Source organism: Danio aesculapii, chromosome 18 (genome assembly GCF_903798145.1).
Source record: "Danio aesculapii chromosome 18, fDanAes4.1, whole genome shotgun sequence".
NCBI lineage: Eukaryota > Metazoa > Chordata > Actinopteri > Cypriniformes > Danionidae > Danio > Danio aesculapii.
In genome coordinates, this window is record NC_079452.1 from 46,683,099 (window position 1) to 46,704,239 (window position 21,141).

At 34.9% G+C, this 21,141-nt stretch overlaps 2 protein-coding genes across 2 annotated transcripts in view; both read left to right on the plus strand.

The window, feature by feature from the left end:
• pias1b (protein inhibitor of activated STAT, 1b) overlaps positions 1–11,365 on the plus strand; it is a 38,098-nt gene extending 26,733 nt beyond the window's left edge. Inside the window, exons 6-14 of the mRNA XM_056478364.1 lie at positions 1,574–1,708; positions 1,807–1,912; positions 4,140–4,213; positions 5,313–5,473; positions 6,028–6,158; positions 6,265–6,445; positions 8,299–8,438; positions 10,214–10,254; positions 10,457–11,365. Of these exons, the coding sequence (XP_056334339.1) occupies positions 1,574–1,708; positions 1,807–1,912; positions 4,140–4,213; positions 5,313–5,473; positions 6,028–6,158; positions 6,265–6,445; positions 8,299–8,438; positions 10,214–10,254; positions 10,457–10,774 (1,287 nt within the window). The 3' untranslated portion in view covers positions 10,775–11,365. The remainder of the gene's footprint in view (positions 1–1,573; positions 1,709–1,806; positions 1,913–4,139; positions 4,214–5,312; positions 5,474–6,027; positions 6,159–6,264; positions 6,446–8,298; positions 8,439–10,213; positions 10,255–10,456) is intronic.
• Positions 11,366–17,416: 6,051 nt separating this feature from the next.
• Positions 17,417–18,621, plus strand: rxfp3.3a3 (relaxin family peptide receptor 3.3a3). The gene has a single exon (XM_056478707.1). The coding sequence runs from the start codon at positions 17,483–17,485 to the stop codon at positions 18,524–18,526; it is 1,044 nt and encodes a 347-aa protein (XP_056334682.1). The 5' UTR covers positions 17,417–17,482; the 3' UTR covers positions 18,527–18,621.
• The last annotated feature ends 2,520 nt before the right edge of the window (positions 18,622–21,141 follow it).

Genomic DNA, 21,141 nt, shown 5'->3' on the forward strand with positions numbered 1-21,141 from the left:
CATGGTCAGCAACAATACTCAGGTAGGCTGTAGCATTGAAACTATGATCAATTGGTACTAATGGGTCCAAAGTGTGCCAAGAAAATATCCCCCACACCATTACACCACCAGCACCAGCCTGAAACGTTGATACAAGGCAGGATGGATACATGCTTTCATGTTATTAACTCCAAATTCTGACCCTACCATCTGAATGTCGCAGCAGAAATTGAGACTGATCAGACCAGGCAACGATTTTCCAATCATCTATTGTCTAATTTTGGTGAGCCTGTGCAAATTGTAGCCTCATTTTCCTGTTCTCATCTGACAGGAATGGCAACAAGTGTGGTCTTCTGCTGCTGTAGCCCATCCACCTCAAGGTTGGACATGTTGTGCGTTCAGAGATGCTACTCTGCATAGCTCGATTGAAAAAGTGGTTAAGTTAATATTACCTTTCTATCAGCTGGAACCAGTCTGGCCATTCTCCTCTGACCTCTGGCATCAACAAGGCATTTGCGCCCACAGAACTGCCGCTCTCTGGATATTTTCCCTTTCTTGGACCATTCTTTGCAAACTCTAGAGATGGTTGTGTGTGAAAATCCCAGTAGATCAGCAGTTTCTGAAATACTCAGACCAGCCCGTCTGGCACCAACAACCATGCCACATTCAAAGTCACTTAAATCACCTTTCTTCCCCATTCTGATGCTCGGTTTGATCTGCAGCAGATCGTCTTGACCACATCTACATGCTTAAATACATTGAGTTGCTTCCATGTGATTGGCTAATTAGAAATTGGACAGGTGTACCTAATAAAGTGGCCGGTGATTGTATATCTGTGTAGTTCATTGCGTTATATGCTGAATGTTCAATGGTTTTGAGATCACAACTTGGCATTTTACACTGAGCTGTTTACATTTTTCTTGGCCAATAAAATGAGGCCAATCACTAAAAACAAAAGAATCAGCAAATGAATTAACAATAAATTAATTTGGCAATTTACCCACTATAACAATCATTTTGATCTTTTTTTATGCCATATGCATGTATCTTCATTTTTTTTCACTTGGCTATAACCTTGCACAATACACAGCAGTAAACTAGTTAAAGTTTGGTTGAAGGTATGCATTTTTAAGGCTTGTAAAAAGGCATTCTTTGTTTTAAAATGTCATTTTAGAGTGAAAATGTTTTATGTCACATATTTTACCGCCTTGTATACTGCCTTCTGTTTGATATGAGAGTAGATTGATGAATCATGGAACGATACGCAATAGTGCAGAAGACCAGTCAGAGAGTAACTGTATATAGCCACAATTCCTTTTCAAATGTCAACATATTGGTCTGTCTATACTGAAAAGGAACACCAGCATTTTCGTGGTCTGAAGATGCTGAAGTAGTGTGAATGCCAGGCATAACCATAACAAAACATTAACAAACATAATACACTTGTGTAAAAAGCAGCTCCAGACTTTAACTTTTTCAACACTTAAATGGTCTCAGTTCATTTTTGAGTCGAATCAATTAAAAAAAGTCCACGTTAATATGTTAAAATAACATGTTCTACACAAATATGAACTCAAAGCTGTTTTGTCCTCAGGGATATCTTCCTCCTACCAAAAATGGAGTGGAGCCAAAGCGACCGAGCAGACCCATCAACATTACCTCCTTGGTTAGGTTGTCTACAACAGTTCCCAACACCATTGTTGTGTCGTGGACGTCAGAAATCGGAAGGGTAATGAATGTGGTATCTGTTTGAAATTTGTCCTTGATTGGTATGAAATTTGAAGATCTAACAATTAAGTGTTTCTAAATGCTGTTTTGTTTATACAGAGTTACTCAATGGCAGTATACCTGGTCCGACAGCAGTCATCCTCAGTTTTGCTACAGAGACTACGGTCAAAAGGCATTAGAAACCCAGACCATTCAAGAGCACTCAGTAAGTTTACTCTACACTATTAAAAGACAAATTGAACCATTAAATAGTTAAATATTACCCACAAAAAACATGTTCTGCCACTTTTTACCATAAAATGTAGGCAAAATTTAATAGTTAATAAATGCATTTTAAAAATAACAACAGAAATGTAATTTTTAACAACAAAACTTTACTGTGAATTTTTCTGCATGGCTGCATGTTCATGAAACTGTTAATATGCTAGTTCACATTGTCTTGCGCTGAAAGAGTACACAGGTGGTTAGTAATTAAGATAAATAGAATTATGAAACAAAATAATCCTTGCACTTTCTTCTCTAAGGTAAATACTAAATATCTGTTGTGTTCATCACAACTGCAGGTTATCGCATTTCCTATAGAAATTAAATTCACTGATGAAAACGCATTAATACCTTTAAGGGGAGTTCAAGCATTGTGTTTTAATTAATTTGATTTTGAACTACATGAACTACATGCTGGGAGATACGGAAATGTCCCTCACTGGACAGTTCTCTGATAATTTTTTTGGAAGATATTTACTGCCTATAGTTAAGCATTAATGATGCGTTTGCAGTTTAATATTTATTACTTAATTGGATTTGGGTTTTTTTTTTCTAGTTTAAGAATTTGTGTTTTTTGGCATTGGAAGCAAGCCTCTATGAGTGCTCGTGTTGGGTTGCCAGATTTTTCTGTTTTAAACCACTATATTTGCTTTTAAACGTGCAGTATTTAAGTTTGACACCCAGTGGTTGAATTAGGTATTGCACACCTGGTTTAAAACACAAGCAAGTGCAGGTTTCCAGATTGACAACACCAACATATCAGGGATTCAACATGTACATTTAACAATGTTAAAGTTTAATATGTATTAAATAGATTATAAACCTTACCGTTTTGTTGAAGTGCAGTAAGTGCACTATTATGTGCTTCGGAATGGCTGTATTTAAATTTCTGTCATGCTACGTCTGGTGGAAACAGCCAAATTGCTTATCATTGCAAATCTTGTCACATAGCGTGTTGTTAGGACACAGGGTCATAATGTAACCTGCTCACCTAATGTTTACGTTCGTAATATTTGTATTATTTGCTAATTAATAACCTCATGTGGAACTCTGAATCTGCGTCTCATTTCGGAGGCTGTTACTGTCCACCGGAGGTCGCATTTCAGTCACAGTCAGTCTTCCAGACTGAATGAATGAAATACGTGGTTTTCCACACAGGCAACCTAGTTTACTGAAATATAATTGGCTAAAATGGCATTGGACGGGTTCAAAGAACCAAAACAAAGGCACGTAACTCACATTTTCAAAGTAGAATATGTCTCTTTAGCATTGTTTTTCAGATAAACAAGAATGTTCACTTTGCATGTTTCTTAAGTATCTGCAAACATATTATGGTATTTTTTATGCTTTAGAGTCAAAACCTTACATACAGCACCTTTAAATAAATGTTACATGAATCATCACTGTAATGTTTGCAATTGCAACTAAATGGAGGAAATTTTAAAAGTTCTGTGTCATAAAGCAAATATGTTTTTGTTGTTTTAAGGTGTTCTGGCCAGTGTAATTATTAAGTTAATTAGGGAGTTGTACTAAACAACAACATGTACTGGGGGATAATTAGATGTAATTACTACAGCATATTAATCACATGATGAATAATAATGATTTAATAATATTTGGAATTTAACAGGTTTAGCTTGTTTTTCCTGTTTTCATAATGTAGAAAGTGTTTATTTACAGTGTTGTGCAAAAATTCTGGATCTCCTTTTAGAATCTGTGAACGGGTTTGGCATAACACACTGTTTATAGTAAGCCATACATCAAGAGGCGAATTAAACCACATAGGTTGATGTTGAATATTACTTATGGAAAAGAGAAAGAATCACAATTATAAGTTTCTTTTGTGTTTGTCAAACACAATGACTTAAAACTTTGGTCTAACAAACATTTAAACAACAATTAACAATAACAGATACAATATTCAAACAATACATACGAAAGTAACAATTATAAATTTGAAGCAAAATAATTGTGATTATCCATTTAACCAGAAGTTGTAGTACTAATTTGTTAAGGATTGATCAATGCTTTTCCAAAACCAAGTTTTATTTGAGCTGTCTGTTTTCTTCATGTGGTCTCTCTGAGAAAACGTTGCTGTAAAAAGGCTTTAGAAAATGACTAAAGCTATAGTGAGGTGATTGGGTTTGTATTCTGTGCTTTCTCCTCAGTCAAAGAAAAGCTCACTGCTGACCCTGACAGTGAGATCGCCACCACCAGCCTGCGAGTCTCCTTGCTCTGTCCGGTATGTAACAGACCCTGAATAAAGAGTGTATTCTCTTCCAGCGATTGTGTTAAACCTTGTAACATTCCTTTGGGCACAACTGCATGAGTCATTTGTCAGAAAAATCTTTCCTTAAGATTCTCTGAATTCCCAAATTGTGTTCATTGTGAATTGAATCTTTGTGACCGGGTTCTCACAATTAATTAAATGCCAAAATATGGTTTCAGAGGTCATACTTGTACTGTATGATGCATATTGTTATACGGTCAAAATTCAAGATGCATATTAGTTTTTGCCTTGTTTATCATCCTGAAATGTATCAGACAAGCAAAAATCAAATCATACAACAATAAATTAAATACGATGTTATAAACACTGACTATTATTTAAAAGCACTTTATAATGTGATTATAGTGAAATTTTGGCAATATTGTGATTTAAACTTTACTTCATATAAACCTAATACTTGCAATACTCTTCCTATTTTCATCTAAGAAAGCGATAGAGTGATTCTGCACTGAACAACCTTAGAATTGAATTGTATTTTGCATTTGATATAAATATATTGAAAACAGTGGACAGGTTGTGTAAAAATAAAAACATCATCTTTACTAATAATGAAAATATTGTCAATTTAATGTAAAAATGAGAAAAGAAGTTCCATCTTGCCATGTAAACATCTTATTGTGCTTACAGTCCTTACTTTAAAGAAATAATAGTGTTTCTGTTGGACAATTAAATGAATGGTTTAATAAATGACTGGCTTTAATTAAACAGGTGCTGGTCGCCACCTAGAATCTATTTAATGTGCATTTTAATGCATTATTTATGAAATTGTAAATGGCGTTTAAATTCATTCAGAAATATTCTCAGCAAAATTTGTTTATTTTCCTCCATCGTGCTCAACTATACAATACAGTATTCATTTGTATTTTTTCAGGGTGTTTAATAAGGTCTTTAAAATCTGATTTTTGCCCTGTTTAAGTGATTAAGAAACCACAAGTCAGCGGTTTAATGATTAGAAGCTACTGCGTAATCATCATTCATTTTTTAAAAGTTTGAAAGCAATGTGTCACCATATAATATATGCTAACTAACACACCTGTGTGTAAACAAACAGCTGGGAAAGATGCGGTTGATGATTCCGTGTCGAGCGTTGACCTGCTCACACCTGCAGTGCTTTGATGCTACACTCTACATTCAAATGAATGAGAAGAAACCCACCTGGGTCTGTCCGGTCTGTGACAAGAAAGCCCCTTATGAACACCTTATTATTGATGGGTCAGTGCTGCTCTCACTTCTTACACCTGTTTCTGTAGGCCAGCTGAAATCTGCTAAAACTGTTTAGATTAGCTTTAATGTACTAGTAATTGCTTTAGGTTTCTTTATTTTTGTACACTACCATTAAAATGTTTGTGATTGATAAGATTTTTTTAAAGTATCTTATTTTTACCAATTTTTTTTTTTTTACTTGATCAAAATTACAATAAAAGCTTACATTTTTTTATTTTAAATGTAAGTATCTATGTTTAAATAAAAAATTCTTCAGGTTAAGTGTCGCAATGATTCCTCAGAAATGATTCTGATCTTATTTACAAGGAAAATTTGTAAATATTTTCGACAAATAGAATTTTTTTTTGACAAATAAAATAAAATAAAATCTTAACTCGAATATAAAACTTTAGCAATTCAGTACATTTCCTTACTGGTCACATATATCTGATATCAATTATATTAATGTGTAGACCCAGATAAAATATGAGAAAAAAAAAAGTCAAACATATGCGAGTTTTGTGAAAGGTGTTTGTTTGTTGTTTACTACTTTTTTTGTACAGATTGTTTATGGAGATCCTGAGCAGTTGTGTGGACTGTGATGAGATCCAGTTTAAAGAAGATGGCAACTGGGCTCCTATGAGATCCAAGAAAGTGGTACAGGAACTGTCAGCCTCATCAAACGGCGTTGAAGGTATTTCCTCAAAGATGGTTACATTTATGGAGACAGACATGTCTCTGTCCTGTAGTAAGAAATGCATGGTACAGCATAGTAAACAAGGTTTTTTGTTTTTTTTTAGACTCGTGTCGGTCAGTTTTGTCAGACCACAGAAACAGTTCGTCCCACAGCAGTAGCAGTAAGAAAGTGGAGGTGATTGACTTGACGTTGGACAGTTCATCAGATGAAGATGATAGTGATGAACCTCCACCTAAAAGAGCATGTCCATCTCTGTCACCAACCTCCCCGCCAATCAACAAGGGGTGAGTATTTCACTTGTTCATTCTTTATATGTTGCCCTATTTATTATTTTAGACTCAAACCTTTTTATAAAATGTTGATCAGAGATTGATTGATATAGATTAAACTAAAATAACTTGTATGACTTTTTAATCAGTGTTGTTATTTGTATTTTTTTCTACAATAAATGATTATTAAGAAACCGTTATGATTGTAAATTATAAATTGAATATTTAGTACAAGTGTTGCCATTAATATTGCCAATGCTGCTGAAACTTAGAATAAATAAATAAGCCCATTACTTATATATAAGTAATACATATAACATAAGTAATACATATAATATAACTAATATATAAGTAATACAGTGACCATCTAGTGCATGTGGTCTAGAAACTTCATATCCAGGGCCGGAGTTCATGTAAATTTCAGCTTTTGTGATGACATAATAAACCAAGGATGAGATCCCTTACAGTCACTACCAGTTCTACAGTTGAAGTGAGATTTATTAGCCCCCCTGAATTATTAGCTCCCCTGTTTATTTTTTTAACCCAATTTCTGTTTAATGGAGAGCAGATTTTTTTTAACACATTTCTAAACATAATAGTTTTAATAACTCATTTCTAATAACTGATTTCTTTTATCTTGGCCATGATGACAGTAGATAATATTTTACTAGATATTTTTCAAGACACTTCTATACAGCATAAAGTGACATTTAAAGGCTTAACTAGGTTAATTAGGTTAAATAGGCAGGATAGGGTAATTAGGCAAGTTATTTAAGAATGATGGTTTGTTCTGTAGACTATCGGACAAAAATATATAGCTTAAAGGGGATCATTTTGACCTTTAAAAAATTTTAAAACTGCTTTTATTCTAGCCGAAATAAAACAAATAAGACTTTCTCTTGAAGAAAAAATATTATGAGACATACTGTGCTCTGTTAAACATCATTTGGCAAATGTTTAAAAAACTAAAAAAATTCAAAGGGGGCTAATAATTCTGACCTCAACTGTAGGTCTTAAAAATATATTTTTTTTAAAGATAATTATGTATACAACTTGTTTTGCATTAAACATCAAGCATCATAACTTTGCAGATGTTTTTGCATAAGCATTAAAAAGGCTTAATGTCTTAAATTTCAAAAACAACATTAAGACCTTTGTGTTGTAGTTCTTAAATTGTTTCAAACTGGTCTTAATTTTCTTATGTCAATGTAAGCTACCCAATCGAGTCAACACCCATCCACTCACCAACAATCCATCTCAATAAAACAATTAAGAAAAGTTTTATTTATTACCTATTTACCAATATAGTTTAATTATCTTCCTTTCAATAACATTTGTTCAAAGGTTTATGATTTATAGCTACCTGGTGAGGACACTGACAAGGACAGACATCATATTGTGCATACATTTAGTGTACTGTAGTTTTTAAAGAAAAGTTATGTTGAGATATATGTTTTTATTTAAAGCATGTGGATAATTTGTATAAGAAATAACTACATTTAAATTTCTTAATGGAGCAAGTAAAAAAATTTTCCACCGGCCCAACCGGGCCATTAGAAAAAAATCCTTAACATTTAGCTCTGTATAAGTCTGAAATTGCACACAAAATGGTCTTAAAAATGTCTTAAATTCTTACATTTTACTGACTAAACACTTACTAAAGAGTAATCATAATCAATGGGCACCTTTAAAATCTTATTTATAAATGCCACTTTGATTTATTATGCATTATATCAAGCCAAGATATTTAAAAAAAAAATGTAGTCAGTAATTCAAATAATACATTTGGAGCAACTGTATGTTGCTTAAAATACTGTTTTAATATCACACTGGCTTTCCTTATTAATCCAGTGTATGTTTTCCTGCAGAGTGTTAAATCTGCATCATCAGGCGTCTCCACTGGCTCGAGCTCCCAGCATGCCAGCAATGGAGACAAACTACATCCCTCCACCTCCTCCTCTCATTCAGGACTACCGTCACTACTACCACACACCCAGTGACCTCTCAGGTACTACAGCATTGCACTGATTTAACGTCTCACATTTCTTGTGCTGTCAAGACTGCATTGTTCTTGTCAGTCAAGTAATTACAGTATATTAGTAGTAGTAGTAGTATGTAATATACACTACCAGTCAAAAGTTTGGGTTCAGTTTTTTTTCATGTTTCTTTTAAAGAAATTATTCTGGTCAACAAGGTGGAATTTATTAAATGTAAAAAAAAAAAAAAAGTTCAATATTGAATCAAATTATAAATAACTGCTTTATTGTATGTAGTTTCAAATGAACTTATTACTCCAGTCATTATTGCTTTTATTACTGTTACATTATTATTATTAATAATAATAAAATAATAATTAATAATAAAGTTAATTCTGAAGGATTATGTGACTGAAGTAATGAATCTGAAAATTCATCTTTAAAATCACTGGAATAAATTATTGTTATTGTTATTTTGTAGTGCAATAACATTTCACAATTTTACCATTTGTACTGTATTTTTGATGAATTAAATGCAGGCTTGGTGAGCAGGAGAAGCTTATTTTAAAACATTTAAAAATCCAACGGACCCCAAACTTTTGACCGGTCGTGTATGCGTGTCTATCATGGCACGAATCAGACATCTCTCTAAAATGTTTATTTAAGTGCTTATAAACAGCTCTGATTATAATTGATTAGTGTTCATTTTGTTGACAAATCTGGGATATGACTACCTTTTGTCCATGAATAAAATTAATCGATGCGACTACATTCAGTGAAAATTGTCTTTATCAGCATTTAATGTTATTGATGAAAAAATAAGACACAAATAAAGTTTTAATGAAAAGTAACCAAAATTTGAAAAAACAAACAAACAAACAAACAAACAAACAAACAAACAAACAAACAAACAGGAGATGACAAAGGATTATAGATTATTTAATAGTAGTATTTACATATCTAGGACCTTTAATGCTTAAGATTGGCAGCTTAAATGATAGATTTTAGCTAAAAATGTTATTTATTAATATTATTTATTCATATTTATCTAATTTAACTATTAATATAGTCTGTAATTAGTCCAATTTACATTATTTTTATTATTGTTGTTGTTATTATTATTATTATTAATATAAGACTATAATATTTTAGGTTCAGTTGTGATTGCATTATAAACATACACTTCACTGTCTGTGCCACAATACAAAATCTTATTTCTGTGGCTTTAACACAGTGGTTTAATTCCAGTCCTCGGGGCCTCCACCATGCACATTTTATATGTCTTCCTTACTTAACTCACCTGATTCAGATCATCAGCTCATTAACAGAGAGATTCACGAACTGATCCTTTTGTGTCAAATAAGAGAGACATACAAAATGTGCAGGACAGAATTGAGAACCACGGCTTTAACAGAAAACATTAGTGAAATTGGGAATGACTGCATTTAATATTAGAAATTTGCAATAATTTTTTGATTCTACATTTGAGAAGAAAATTGTTCTACACTTAACCATTATGCATCATTTAATTGACTAAAAGTATTTCAGTAGATAGTTCAGTACAAATTGTCATGAAATTATAATTATTAATATTTTTAGTTTCACTTTTAAATATATTCTTGATAAATTAATGATTTTCTTTTTTTTTTTTTTTTATCTAAATCTAAATTATTGACCTTTAACTTTTGATTGCTAGAGGAGGTGCCATTGATTTCAAAATAATGTTTTTAAAATGTATTAAATATCCTTGAATTAGATGTGAGCACAATTTATGCCAAACAACTGTTTTTGTTTTCTTATTCTACAGATCTGAACTTCTTCTCATTTTTACAAGGGGACAATCACCAGGTGGGTTCACTCTCTGACAGAGCAACACTTCACTGCTAGAGGGCAGCGTTGAGCTTAAACAAAAGTCTATGATTAAACGCATCTGGTTATTATCTCGGCCTGGATGTAGCCAAAATCTTCCTTAGGGAGAATTATAATACACTACAAACCCATTTAAATGAAACATTAGCATAAAGCTGTTGCTCTTTTGTCCTCTACCCAGCATTACAACATGGTCATGGCTGCTGCAGCCGCCGCATCAGCCTCCGCATCAGCATCCGAAGACCACGAGCTGCTCCTGAACCGCTTCATGCCCTACGGTTCCTCTCAGCTCTTTCTGGAGCAGTCAGGGACGCCTGCGAGCAGCTCGCTAGTGCCTGCTAACGGCAGCGGAGGCAGCAGTAGCGGAAGCAGCAGCAGCCTGGTGTCCTCCAGCAGCCTGAGAGACAGTCACCCACACAACAACACGTCCCGCTCGCGATCTGACGCCGCCGCATCAGTAATATACGGCTCCATCCCTGACGTCATTTCACTGGACTGACTGCTCCTGGCTGGCTCGCCAAAAAAGACAGGCTTTTACCACAGACAGCAGGAGGACGGAGAAGGAGCTTTGTGAACTCGTGATTAAAATGGGATCGAAGGATTGGAGGAAGAGAGGAAAAAAAGGAGAACAAAGACTTTTGTAAAGAGAAGAATAAAATTGCTGTGTACAGAGAAGAAAAATCTATTTTCAGTTTTACTTTTGTATATAAACAATAGGACGCTGCCTACCCAGTGAGTGACTTCAGTTGGTCTTTTCTCCATGGATACTGAAGATGTTTTTCACTGCTCTGTGTGTCGTTCCTTGATTATCTTATTCTCTACCTTTTTATACCTTTTTTGCTATTTTATTTGACTTCAGATCATGATTTCAGTCGCGGTAATAGAGTGGCAGTCATCTTTTATTGTTTTTATTTCTGGAGACTCTGTCCCTCAGCCATGGTTTGTGCGTTTTTTTTTTCGATCAGTGAGGGAACATCACTTTATTTAATGCCATTTATCCTGTGCAGGTAATTTATTATTGCTTTTAAGTTATGTAGGATGTATGCTGTACAGAAGCATTCCCTAATGCCAATACAGAATCTAGCCACGACATGCTTGAAGAGTCGACAGAGGTCACGTCTTATTCCAGTTGCACATTCTTTCTCATCCATTACCACATTAAGTATGTAGGACGTCAGTGCCCGGATTTGCTGGTAAGTACCTGAGGTAAACTCTTGTACTTTTTTATTTTATGATCTCATATCCTTTGATGTTGTTGTCTGCGCCGATCCTCAAAAGATAAGGTGAGGTTAGCAAAAACAGCGCTAAGGGTTTCAGACATTATAGCATACCTCATTTAGTTTCTTGCTAATATGACAGAAAAATGGTGTTGCAGTTATTTCCTCATGATGGTGTAATGTCCATTGCCAGCAGACCTTCAGATTCAGCTTTGTGCACACTTGCTCTCTTTATGTGACCTGTATTAAAGGGTTTGTCCCCCTAAAAATCAATGTTCTGTAATTAATTGCTCACCCTCATGTCATTCCAATCCCCTGAAACCTTCACTCTTCATCTTCAGAACACAAATTAAGATATTTTAAATGAAGTCCGAGAGCTCTCTCATCCTCCATAGACAGCAATGGTTAGGACAGGTCCAGAAAGGTACCAAAAAACACAATCGGTTCATATGGAATAATTTGAACCTGCAAGAATACTTTAGTGCACCTAAAACAAGAATGGCGACTTTATTAAGCGCTTCTTTTTTTCAGTGTCAGTATAGGGTGCACATTCATAAGCACTGTGCACTGACACCTGATGTCAGTGTGTGACTTTCTGTATTTGAAACAAATCTGAGGTATATGTCCGCAGAAGTAACACTGCTCTTGTGAACGCACACCCTATAATGACACTTAATAAAGAAACTGTTGAATGAAGTCTATATTCATTTATTTTTTGTGCACAAAAGTATTCTTGTAGCTTCAGAATATTCAGAATGAATCACTAGAGCAGGGTTGGCCAATCCTGTTCCTTGAGATCTACCTTCCTGCAGATTTCAGCTTTAACCCTGATCACAACACAACTAAACCAACGAAGTCAGATCTGAAGGAGTGTTTGGTAATTAAAGACAAGTGTGTTTGATTAAGGTTGCAGCTGAACTCTGCAGGAAGGTAGATCTCCAGGAACAGGATTGGGCATCCCTGCGCTACAGACTTATGGACAGTTTGGACGGAGGATGAGGGAGCTCTCAGAATTCCTCAAAAATATCTTAATTCTGAAAGTTTCAGCGATTATATAATAACATGAGGTGGAATAATTAATAAATTAGAAATTTTTGAGTGAACTAGCCACTTTAAATCATGTACACATTTTCTTGAGGTCTGTGTGGCTTTGGGCTACTATTGAGATTTATAAATGCAACACCATCTAATCTAACTTTTCGAGGTTTTCGAAGTGTGTTCGGAAGGTGACCTTTTTGCAACATAATCCGTGCTGTCTGTTTTTTTTTTTTTTTGTCTGTATAAAATTGAATTTATTTATTTTAATCTATATATTATATTTTTACTATTTGTTTGATCATGCATTACTTCCATGCTTTTATTATTTCAAGAGCTCTTAACATTTGCTTTGCATTTTACAAGTAGCTGATTATGTGTCCTCCTCCCCTCATATTTGTACTATATGAGACATCTGAGGCATTAATTCCACAGTCGTTCTTACTGTGTCCGATTGGAATGAAATCGTTTAAAGGATAAAAGCCACATCTTCTGGCTTCACCGCGATGGGACGGATGTTTTCGATTTGTCATTGATTATTTCGCATTAAAAATAGAAAGGGTTGTGGAACATGATGAACGTCAGCACATATTTGCTTGATGACAGCCAGTGCACAAAGAGTCCACTAACCTTTCTAAAAGAGTGATTTATGTCTTCAGTGTTGGAAATTAACAATTGGACTATCAAACCCATGCTTGTTTAATTTATATATACATAAATATATATCTATATTTTTTACTTTTGCACTGAGTTACATAACAGCACACAAAATTGAGACCGCCGTCATTCTCCACAAATCTCCCATTTCGACATTGCACTGAAATCACGTATTTCATGTGCTTACGTCCTTGAAGTAAACCACTAGACAGTCAGTCTGTTATAGCTGTACCAGTAACTGGCAAGTGTGAACTCTCTGCCTTAAGTTCTTCTCTTACTGTATGGTACGCTATGAGAGAAACCATTATGTACAGGAAACCAATACCAGTTTGTACAAAATATTATATGAATTATTTATTATTTGAATTGGGATACATTGTTTACTTAATGAATGTTACTTGTTTATGTAGAGAGCGGTTTAGCTGTAATAAAACAAATACATTAAATCTTTTCTATTTCTGTCTTATCTGTATTTTGGCCTCTTTGTTTGATCGATGTTGGAAACCAGTAGACACTGACGTCGCTGTATACATATGGACGTCCATGACTACCCATACCCATCATCATTCTTCAGAATATCTACAGAAGAAAGAAATTTAGTGTTTGGAACAAATGAAGGGTGAGTAAATAAGTCCCTTTTAAATGAGTTACAGTTGCCGAATCCACATCATGACCATAGAATTGGCAATATTTGAGAGCTGATAATTGAATCAGCAGGTTTTCTTGATTTATTTGATATTAAGACGAGTACTTTATTATCATTGAGTACAAAACATGTCAAATAAAAAGTTTCTGCTTGTGATATGGCTGTTGGCATAAGAGAATGTTTTTATAGCTTATTTAATAACAATTTAGAGATTAGGCTGCGCCCAAAATCGCATAATTCCATACTATATAGGACGCCAAAAACAGTATGCAATCTGAGTAGTATGTCTGAACCAAATGGCACACTATACAGTATGTACTTATGCAATTACACACTCAACCGCATTGTATATGAATGTAGTGCCGTCCTAAATGGAACAGGTTTTTTTTACTAAGCGGAAATTCAAACCGTTTCCCTGATGACCTTTGACAGTTGCCAAATTAGCTAAATAAATGACCAAACTAACGTTACCAAATAATACCTGCCCTGAGTTTAACCACATTCACCATCGGGAGGTGATATAATCACTCTCGTAGGTAAATTTTGCTTTCACGATCCAAAATAAATGAATTAATCCAACATTAGTGCCTGATAGCTCTGCTCCTTTCGCTATGTGAGCAAAGCAGTGGCTGTTGAGTGCGTGAAGTGTCCAATAATCCATACTTTTGTTTTAACCGTTGAGTAAGTGCATCATCCGGGTATTTATAGTGCACTAATTATTTTTAGAGTTTTCACGAGCGCACTACTTGCACTGTTTACTACAAAATACTACTAAATGGCTTAGAATAGTGCATAAGTATGCGATTTGAGATGCACCTATAGAATTCGAAAAACAGTATGTTCCCGAATGACCTACTACTTCCTGCGAGATTCTGAAGTGTGCATCCGATGGACGTTATGCTATCCCAAGATGCTCTGGGAGAGAATTCATGAATGGGAGTGAAGCGAAGCAACTGATGCAGGTAGGTCACTTGATGACAAAATGGTGAATGCAGTACATCCGAATTCAATTCATACTACTCACAATCATACTCTATAGAACGTACTTTTCTAATGGTCGAGTTTGATTTAAATGCAAATGCAGTACCTACTGAGTAGGCGATTTCGAACGCAGCCTTAGTTTCTGGTCATTTCTAAACTAATCTGAATTGGCAAATACAGTGTGGCAATAGTGTGTCATTATAATGTTGGATAGTCACTTATTTTTAAAAAAGATATAAATTTTTCATGATTATATTACTATGATTTATTTTTATTTTTTAAAGAAGCACCAAGTCGGAGCCAGTGGTGTAGTGTTTAGGGCGTCGACACACACTCCGGTGCTCACGGCGACCCGGGTTCGATTCCGCCTCGCGGTCCTATGTCGATCCTTTCCCTATCTCTGCTCCCCATGCTTTCCTGTCAATTCTCTCTACTTTCCTATCCAATAAAGGTGAAAACCCCTAGAAAAAAAAAAAAGAAGCACAAATATTTGGCTCTTGCATGGCATGCTGGGTCTGCTTTCACTTGAGAGAGAGATCGCTTATAAAAATTCTGGGAAGTCATAATCTAGTTACACTGTAAAATGTAATAAGTTGACCTTACTGAGAAAAATTTAGGAAACTGATTGCCTTAATTTCAAAGTAGTGTATTAATGTTAAGTGAGCATAACTTAAAACAGTTTGTATTTACTTAACTTCTTAATAAAATAAACTTGAGTACCGCTGACTCATTTAGTTGTTAACTTCTCACTAAAACGTTTAAGCAAACAACAAACAATACATTAGTTACGCCCATGGCCGTTTATATTGAAGTTGATATTTAGCCGCACCATGTTGGTGTTTTGTAGCATCTAATTTTTACAAGGTGGGTCGTCAATGCTCAACCCCATAACCTGGAGGACCAGGACATACACACACATACACTACAGACAATTTAGCTTACCCTATTAGCACGTCTTTGGACTGTGGGGGAAACCAGAGCACCCGGATGAAACCCACGCAAACATGGGCTGAACATGTAAACTGACCCAACCGTGGCTACTGTGTAGGGGACAAATCAAACAACAGCAAAGAAAATGCTGGGATCCACACAATTCTGCCCCAACACAAAATTGATTGTTAACTTATTTTTTTTTTGTAACTTTAAAGTGAATTAAACATAAAACCATAAGACAATTAAGTTGTCCCAAAAAAAACCTCAAGAATTGTGTTGATTCAGCTCATTTTAAATAAGTAGTTTGAACAAACAGATCAAATAATGAACATCAAAAAGTTTTGGAATAAATTTTGCTTATAAGCATGAAGCTTTATGCCTATTGACTAACCACTGCAGCACAAATTAGCTTTTTTGCTGGAAATTTATGGAAGTAAGCTAAATTCAATAATTTTGATTGAAAACAAATTATATATCTAGATGTATATTTTAAATATTTAGACTGTCTTCAGCAATTGTGAGTAACACATTTAAATTAATTCCATTCTTTGTCACTTATAGGCCAATATTTGTGACTGTGGACCACAAAACCAGTCATAAGTGGCTTTTTTAATAGACTTATAAATCACATGAAAGCCAAATAATTAAGCTTTCCGTTGATGTATGTAAGGATATGACAATATGTACCTGAGATGCAACTATTTAAAAACCCAGAATTTGAGGGTTTATACAAAATCTAAATAAGGAGAAAATCAGCTTTAATTTGTGTAAAATGTGGCATGCCATGCACATTAATCAAAAGACTTTTAAGGTGGATGTTTATGAAATGTCTTCATAAAATGTGGTCTCTACTTAAAGGGATATAGTTCAATCAAAAATTAACTTTACTAAAATATATTTTGAAGGACGATGAAAACCTGTAACCATTGACCTCCATAGTATTTTTGTTTCTACTATAGAATTCAAAGGTTATGGGGTCTAAGCTTTCCTCAAAATATATTTTCTGTTTAACAGAAACATTTTCTGGAACAAGTAAAGGGCAAGTAAATGATAACAGAATTTTCGTTTTTGGTGAGCCATCCTTTTAATATTCTAATGATTTTTGGGATAAAAGAAAAGATAATAATATTGACACACAGACCTACTATACTCGTCAAACATATGACTATTTTTAGGTTTTGAGGTCCAGGGTCACATCTATAAATGCATGTATTATGGATAGTTGGTCAAATTTGGGTAAAACATCAACTTACCCAATAAAATTTTCATTTATTTCATTGATTTTTTTTATTAGTTGTATTTTTGAAATCTATATTTAAGGTACAAAATTATTTCATTTATTTTTTTATTAGTTGTATTTTTAATATCTATATTTAAGGTACAAAATTCCAAAAACAGCATACAGATTTCAAATGCCTTATTATGATGATTAAACACCTTATTCCCAGGGGTTCAAACAGCCATAATCCTAACCCTATAGGTTAATATAACTGACCCTCAGTTGTCATTTATCAAGTCTAGTCTTGCCAATCTTTGCTATATGGGCGAGTTATATGAAGGCGCGTGTATGAAGCGTGTCTTGTACCTCTGGCCGAGAGAGAGTACCGTACCACCTGACAGAGAGAGAGAGAGAGAGAGAGTGAAAGACTGAAAGATAGATCCCCTTCAACGGCACAACACAGGTTTTGCGCAGCGCGCGCTCGGGTCGCAAAAGGAACGCGCTTTTGAACGCTTAACCATGGGTGACCCTTTCATCAACAGCAGCAGGACATTCAATCGAACCTTGCAAAGTCAAGTCACATTTGGAAATCTGGAGGACATCGACGTGACCGCGGACAGGAGCCCAGTCTTGAGGATCATGATCTCCGTTGTGTACATCCTCGTGTGCGCAATAGGCTTAATTGGGAACTCGCTGGTGCTCCTCATCATGAGAGTGAAACACTGCAGGCAGAGCACCACCATTAATACTTTTGTTCTTAACTTAGCCGTCACAGACATTCAATTCGTCCTGACACTGCCTTTTTGGGCTGTGGACACCGCGCTGGATTTCAGCTGGCCGTTTGGAGACGCCATGTGCAAGATCATACTGTCCGTGACCGTGATGAACATGTACGCCAGCGTCTTTTTCCTCACCGCAATGGGCATCACTCGATATTTATCCGTGGCTTCGGCCAGCAAAAACAGGATCCGACCACCAGCATCCGCCTCCGTCAAATGGGTTTGCGCGTTCTTGTGGGTGCTCGCTACAGTCGCCACCGCGCCAACTTCTATTTTCTCCACGGTCACCAATGTGGTCGGAGAGAAGCTCTGTTTGCTGAAGTTTCCTGCGGGACAATACTGGCTAGCTTTTTATCACTTGCAAAAAATCATGGTCGCTTTTGTTCTGCCCATGTCGATCCTTTCCATATCCTATTTGTTGCTTCTGAAATTTGTGAGAAAGCGCAATATGAAAAACATTCACTCCTGGCGCAGGATCCAGGTCACCAAATCCATCACAGTGGTCATTCTCTCGTTCTTCCTTTGCTGGATGCCGAACCACGCTATTACATTTTGGGGTGTTCTGGTCAAGTTGAACGCGATTCGATGGGATGAGGCTTATTATGTTGTCCATACTTATGTGTTTCCCGTCACTGTATGCTTGGCTCATACTAACAGCTGCTTAAATCCTTTTATATATTGTCTTACGAGAAGGGCATTGAGGAAGAAACTGAAAAATTGTTTGTCCAGTTTTGCACCATGGTTATTAAAGAGCTCTTTCCAGAAGTCCAACAGGCGTGCATAAATGGCACAACTGCATGTATATACGTAATTATCACACGACAATGCATTGTTTTTTATTTGCAGTATTAAATTGTGTACGCATATGTCGTCGGGTGCTATTTTGAGACCAAACTTGATCTTTTCAAATGCATGCATGTGTGAAAATGACTATTGAAACAAACCGTGTTTCTTTGCATATTCCACTATTTACACATTGTACAATAAGGTGGACCTAAATAAATAATTATTGATATATATGATACACTTCTGACTGTAATTTTATATAATTTCTACACAATTGTAGAACTCTTACTGATTAGTTAGAATATGTAATATTACCAGAAATTCTGTGTGGGATGGTATGCCACTCCACCTGTAAAATGTATTGGGGGCCACCTTTGGGGTGGCACACTGAAATGAATGATTGAATGAACAAACGAATGAATGAAGGAAAGCTTGATGTGTTGTACTTTTGTTTCTGGTTATTGCTTTCAGGTTTGATTGTAATTCTCTTAGTCTTGTGCAAATTGATATAGCACAGTGTGACTAATTTTAACTTAAAGGGCACATAGGTTACCCCTTTTTTCATATTTAATATAAGCCTTTTGTGTCCCCAGAATGTGTCTGTAAAGTTTCAGCTCAAAACACCCATCAGATTATTTATTATAGCTGTTTGAAGTGTCTATATTATAGCTGGAAAAAAGGTTTTGCTGTTTTTTTGCACTGGGCCTTTAAGGCTAGTCCTCCCCGCCCACAGTTCCCACGTGCCTGTCAGCAACATGCCTCAATCGCCGCCCTTGGCTGCCCCAGGAAGCAGATCTCACGTAACGTGTGTGAGAAATACTACAGTAAGAACTTTAACAATCAGTATTTAATGCATTTTTTTGTGGCGTTGCAACGAGTCACACACAATGTCATTACAAAGTTCACGCACACACACAGCGAGGACTCAAACACAGCGCGCAGACACATACACAAACACACACACAGAGAGAGAGAGAGAGACAGCGCGTTAAGTTTTGCACTCGTTTTGCACACATATCTGTCATGATACTGGTAATATCCACTGCTGTATGGATATCTGTTATGTTAATGTACAAAATAAACCTGATTTAATGTCCACAAACCAGGATTGAAACGTCTTTTTTATAATTGTTCTGACCCGCAGCTGTGCTGATGAAGTAAAGCTAAGCTAAATCGCTGTAATTCATTACACACATGCTCTGTTTTAAAACATGTTAAACTTGTAAAATTCACTCTTGATCACATTTGATGATGATTGATGATTCTAGCGAACTGAACAGACCTTTTATTCCTGGCTGCTTTGCGCTTGTTGATATGATTATATGCATTACTACGGAGACACGTTAATGCGTGCAGCTGTCAATCAATATTGGTGGGTGTGGGGACCGCACTCCTACGTCAAGTTGCGGTCGATCTGAAAACCGCTCCAATTGGTCCACCGTTTTTATGTTGTTAAATGAATAAAAAAAGGCTGGGTGTGTTTATTTCACCCCAATATGACAGTTTATACACCATACTTACACACATTTCTGTCCAAACAGCTTGAAAAGTAGATTTTTCACCATAGGTGCCCTTTAACTCATTTTAATTCAGGGCTACATGATATGGCCACAAAATATCACTTTTTGTTCATATTAGTCAAAAAAAAAAAAAAAAAAAAAAGCCAAAAAGTCATGGCTACTAATGTTTTTTTAATGTTACTTTAACTTAGTTTAACCATTAACCATTATATCGAACATTTATTGTACACTTGCTGTTTATTGGAGAAAATTCCATTTCGATTATCATTACTGTTAGAATATGTAATATTAGCAGAAATTCTATCTTATATGTGGGATGGTACTCCCAGTGAACTTCCTGAAATATGTATTAGGGATGAAAGGTGCCACACTGATATGAATGAATGAACGAACAAACAAATCAATGAATTAAAAACTTTTGTTTCTGGTTAATGTTTTCAGGTATGAATGTAGCCTAGAACTCTTCATTCTCTGCAAGCTGATATAGCACAGTGTGACTAGCAAAGCTAACTTTGCAGTTTAGCAGTTGCAATTTTAGCTTATGTTAATTCAGGGCTGCATGATATGGCCAAAAAACATAACTTTTTTTCATATTAGTCAATATTAATTATCACAATAAATAATTATGTAATAATAATAATTATATATATATATATATATATATATATATATATATATATATATATATATATATATATATATATATATATATATATATATATATATATAATTATCACTATAAATCACTCATATTTATTTCTTTGAAGTTTAAAGGCAGATTATTTGCTCCTAATTGGAAAGTATCGGACTGTTAATTGAGGTTTTAATGCTCTTTATGGTTATTGTATGTTTTTAAATGATTTACATATTCATGTATCATTAAAAAATATATAATTTTAATAGAAAATATCATTTATTAGTTTCTGCATATTCTGAGTGACATTGTTTCAAATCAATAAACAGGTTTGTGTTGCCTAATTAAGAATTTTATATTTTATTCATATGAAAAACAGTGGTATAAATACTTTTAGTAAACAATGATATATACATAAAGGCTTAATAATAATAATAATAATAATAATAATTATTATTA

What these genes read in the sequence shown, in the direction of transcription:
- rxfp3.3a3 (XM_056478707.1), top strand. Translation starts at nt 17,483, where the DNA reads ATGGGTGACCCTTTCATCAACAGCAGCAGGACATTCAATCGAACCTTG.